The sequence below is a fragment of the Limulus polyphemus genome, unplaced genomic scaffold (genome assembly GCF_000517525.1).
Source record: "Limulus polyphemus unplaced genomic scaffold, Limulus_polyphemus-2.1.2 Scaffold10940, whole genome shotgun sequence".
In the NCBI taxonomy this organism is placed as follows: domain Eukaryota; kingdom Metazoa; phylum Arthropoda; class Merostomata; order Xiphosura; family Limulidae; genus Limulus; species Limulus polyphemus.
In genome coordinates, this window is record NW_013676550.1 from 5,178 (window position 1) to 9,144 (window position 3,967).

General features: G+C 35.6%; 1 protein-coding gene across 1 annotated transcript in view; it reads right to left on the minus strand.

The window, feature by feature from the left end:
- Nucleotides 1-1,314: 1,314 nt before the first annotated feature.
- Nucleotides 1,315-3,967, minus strand: part of LOC106476579 (transient receptor potential-gamma protein-like) — an 8,865-nt gene continuing 6,212 nt past the window's right edge. Inside the window, exon 3 of the mRNA XM_013937224.2 lies at nucleotides 1,315-2,324. Coding sequence (XP_013792678.1) covers nucleotides 1,315-2,324 — 1,010 coding nt within the window. The remainder of the gene's footprint in view (nucleotides 2,325-3,967) is intronic.

A 3,967-nucleotide genomic window follows, 5' to 3' on the forward strand; every position in this document is an offset into this window, starting at 1 on the left:
ATATAAAGGCTTTTCTTTTAACTGTCCAAATAAATCATACTTAGATCAATAACGATATAAAGATGGAATCAATATAAAGGCCTTTCTTTTAACTGTCCAAATAAATCATACTTAGATCAATAACGATATAAAGATGGAATCAATATAAAGGCCTTTCTTTTAACTGTCCAAATAAATCATAGTTAGATCAATAAAGATGGAATCAATATAAAGGCGCCCCCAGGTGGAAAAGAGTAAGTTTACAGACTTACAATGCTAAAATCTGGTGCTCGATTCCCCGTGCCGGATACAGCCGAATGTGGCTTTGCTCTAAACCAAAGAAACAGTATAAAGGCCTTCCTTTTAACTGTGCACCTAAATCGTAGTTAATTTAATAAAGAAATAATTTGAAGCCACAGAACATTGAATTACGAATCTTATATTTATAAAATATGAATCGACATGAAGAAAATTGTTTTTTTTATTTAAATTACGCTTATAGATCAACTTTAATATATATTATTTATATTCCTAAATACTTTTAATTTATCGTATGTTAAAATGGCTATGATTAGGAACTTCAGAATATACAAAATTACGGCGATAACTGTACAAAAACATCGTATTTCTGAATCCCTTTCTAGAATATGTATTTTCTGTAAATAAAATCTTCAAAATAGGGAACGGCAGATTGAAAGTTGTAAAAAATTTACGTAATTTGAAAATATCGTGTACCATCAGACAAGCTTTTTTTTTTTTGTCTTATTGAAAATGAAATATAATTGTTGGTTGTGGATGTTGAAATCAATAACCAAATTTCTGTATCGTATTTTGTTGTCTAGTTCGGAAGAACTAAATAATACCACTACAACTTTCGTCTTAAAAAGGATGGACACCGAAACAGCTTCACAACAGATAAGATAAATAAACAAAATGATATTTGGTCAATTGATCTTTGACACGCGGAATCTGAATATCTGGAGCTTGTACTTATCTAAAAGCATCGTATGTCATTTCTTGAGGTTAGAAAACCACCAATTTTTTAATGACATACAACACGTACGATATGCTTTACAGATGGTTATATAATTGGTATTCCTTATACACGTTCTTACTTGACTAATTCCTTACATTAAGAAACGCAGCCATCTGATATCTAAAGCTTTTTATTATAAAACATTTTATTGTAAAAACTAATTTCGCTGAAATAACTTAAATGTTAATATCGCTATCTATATCTTCTAAACATCCTCATTCCCTTGGAGCTGACGTATGAGATTATCTTCACAGTCTTTGTATCATTTCTGTACAAAAATAATGGTGCTAGGGATATTATTAAATCCAACCGAAGGACATTTGTTTGTCTGCTGGTTCGATTCCGTACACAGCAGACATAATCCTCATTGAACCGTTTGGAGTTTTCTTGGACGTCATCAAAGGCTGTTCCCATGATGAACTATTACTGACGCCTTCGGGAAGAGAGGTATCTGGACTGCTGAAGGAACACATAGCGATCTGATTTGTTTCTCCCGAGAAGGTCATTAGAGGTCTTTTCGATTTATCAGACTGGTTTCCAAATTGCGTTTCTTGAACTTGGGAGTAATTCCAGTCCCCCGTTAATGAAGGCCTTGGTGTAGTGGTATTGGACCCAGCGCAACTTTGAATTGGAGACAGGTTACGTTCAGAAGAGACAAGGTTTAGTGGAAACGAATACCCTGAAGAACAAGGACAATCTGGTGAAAAGTCCAGAGGATGTGTTGTTATCGGCGGGTTAGAAACACTGGATCCAGGGGCACTAACAGTCCTTTTAGTTTTCCTTTTCTCTGGAATTCCAGTTAACTTAGGGACTGACAGAACCCTTGATGCTGAAAATTTATTTTGATCTTGAAATACAAGTTTTATTTTCGAAGGGTTAAACGTAAAACTTCTAAAAGTTTGGCCTATTCGAGCTAACTTTGTCACAGGGCTTGTGTGAAATTGGCTTGGCTGTGTGTCTTCTGTACTGCAGCAGTCTGGCGAGAAAGCAACACTTATGCTTGAATCACTTGAAACGTCACATTGACTTTGGTTTTCTGAAGACTCCTGATCACTCCTGGATTCCTCACTTCGACTTCTGGAAAAAGCAGCTCGTGCATTCTTTGTAACTTCCGCTAAATTGCCCCATTTTCTTCTTTTTGCAACTTTCCTTTCACTGGTTAGGCGAGCAACTTTGGTCAGCTTCTGAGTTTTTGTCTTTCTTGAGAAGTCCATGTTAAATTCTGATGTGGATGATCCTTCTACAAGACCGATGTTGAAGCCCTTCATCAAACGACGTTCCTTCAATCGTCCTTTTTTCCCGCCAACCCCTATAAAAATTAAAACAGTTCAAATGGAGATTTTTTAAATCGGCTTACAAAAAACTTATACATAAACGACGCTATTTTTTACACGAATTTACTTCCATCAGCCCCATCGTCTCATTTGCATTAGAATAAATGAAAACGGTGTACCTTTTTATAATCTTTATTTCCACTAGTATATAAAAATTTTCGTATGGAGTTTGTTGGGGTTTTTTTTGGGGGGGGGGAAGCTTACCAGTACTTAAACATCAGACGATACTCCTTTATTTACATATATATGTAAAAGCTAAAAAATATCATTTCATTAGTTAGTTTTCCACCAGTACCTAATGAAAACATCAAACAAGTTTCTTTAGGTTGATTGTTCTTTACATTGGTATCCAAAAATCACTTCAGTTCAGCGTTCAGCAGTGAGTCCGAGAGCTTATAATGCTAAACAGAGCACAGATATCCCTTTGTTTAGCTTGGCTCTTAACGACAAACACAATTTTAATCCACAAATATATAAACTATTAAGTGAATCAAAAATAATCTAACCAAGTCCGTTGATAACCAGCCGATTCTCTTCCGCTGGAGCCTCTGTAGTTGAATGACTTTGGATTATAATTCCCTTTTGAAGACTGAAGATAACATTAGGATTAGGATCATTTACATCGCTGTCTTTAGTTTAAGTGTACAAGTTCTCTTGAATTTAAATGAACCGTTATTTTATCGTAGAAATGAAACAAAACCGTGTTTACATAAGTGTACATTATGTTGTACTAAAATCTCAAACTTAGCAATAGTTCTAAAAATTCACGAAGAAAAACACGGTTCGATTAAAAATTTAATTAGAATTGTCTTCATCAAGTAAACAAGAGCAGTTTTGTTAATCATGAATTTCAGAACAAACTGCCATCCAATGGCACAGCGGACTTACACCGCTAGAAACCGGGTTTCGAAACCCGTGGTTGGAAGACCACAGATAACCCTTTGTGTAGTTTTGTGCTTAATAACAAACAAACAGAATAAATTACAACAAATTATTTAGATGTCACTGGACTTTTTGGGAATGTAATTATACTAAATTTCTTTGAGATAACCCGTTATTAAAATTTTGAATAAATTCTTATAAAATATAAGCTTTGCAATGTCACAGTAAATTCTATATATTCTTATATCAGGTGTGGTTGTCACGTGACTTGCTAGTCTAATACATGGCATTGCACCATGGTTTTATATCGGGTGTGGTTCACGTGACTTGCTATATCCAATGCATGGCATTCCACCTTGGTTTTATATCGGGTGTGGTCATCACGTGACTTGCTAGGTCCAATGCATGGCATTCCACCTTGGTTTTATATCGGGTGTGGTCATCACGTGACTTGCTAGATCCAATGCATGACATTGCACCATGGTTTTATATCGGGTGTGGTCGTCACGTGACTTGCTATGTCTAATACATGGCATTCCACCTTGGTTTTTATATCGGGTGTGGTCATCACGTGACTTGCTAGGTCTAATACATGGCATTGCACCATGGTTTTATATCGGGTGTGGTCATCACGTGACTTGCTATGTCTAATACATGGCATTGCACCATGGTTTTATATCGGGTGTGGTCATCACGTGACTTGCTATGTCTAATACATGGCATTGCACCATGGTTT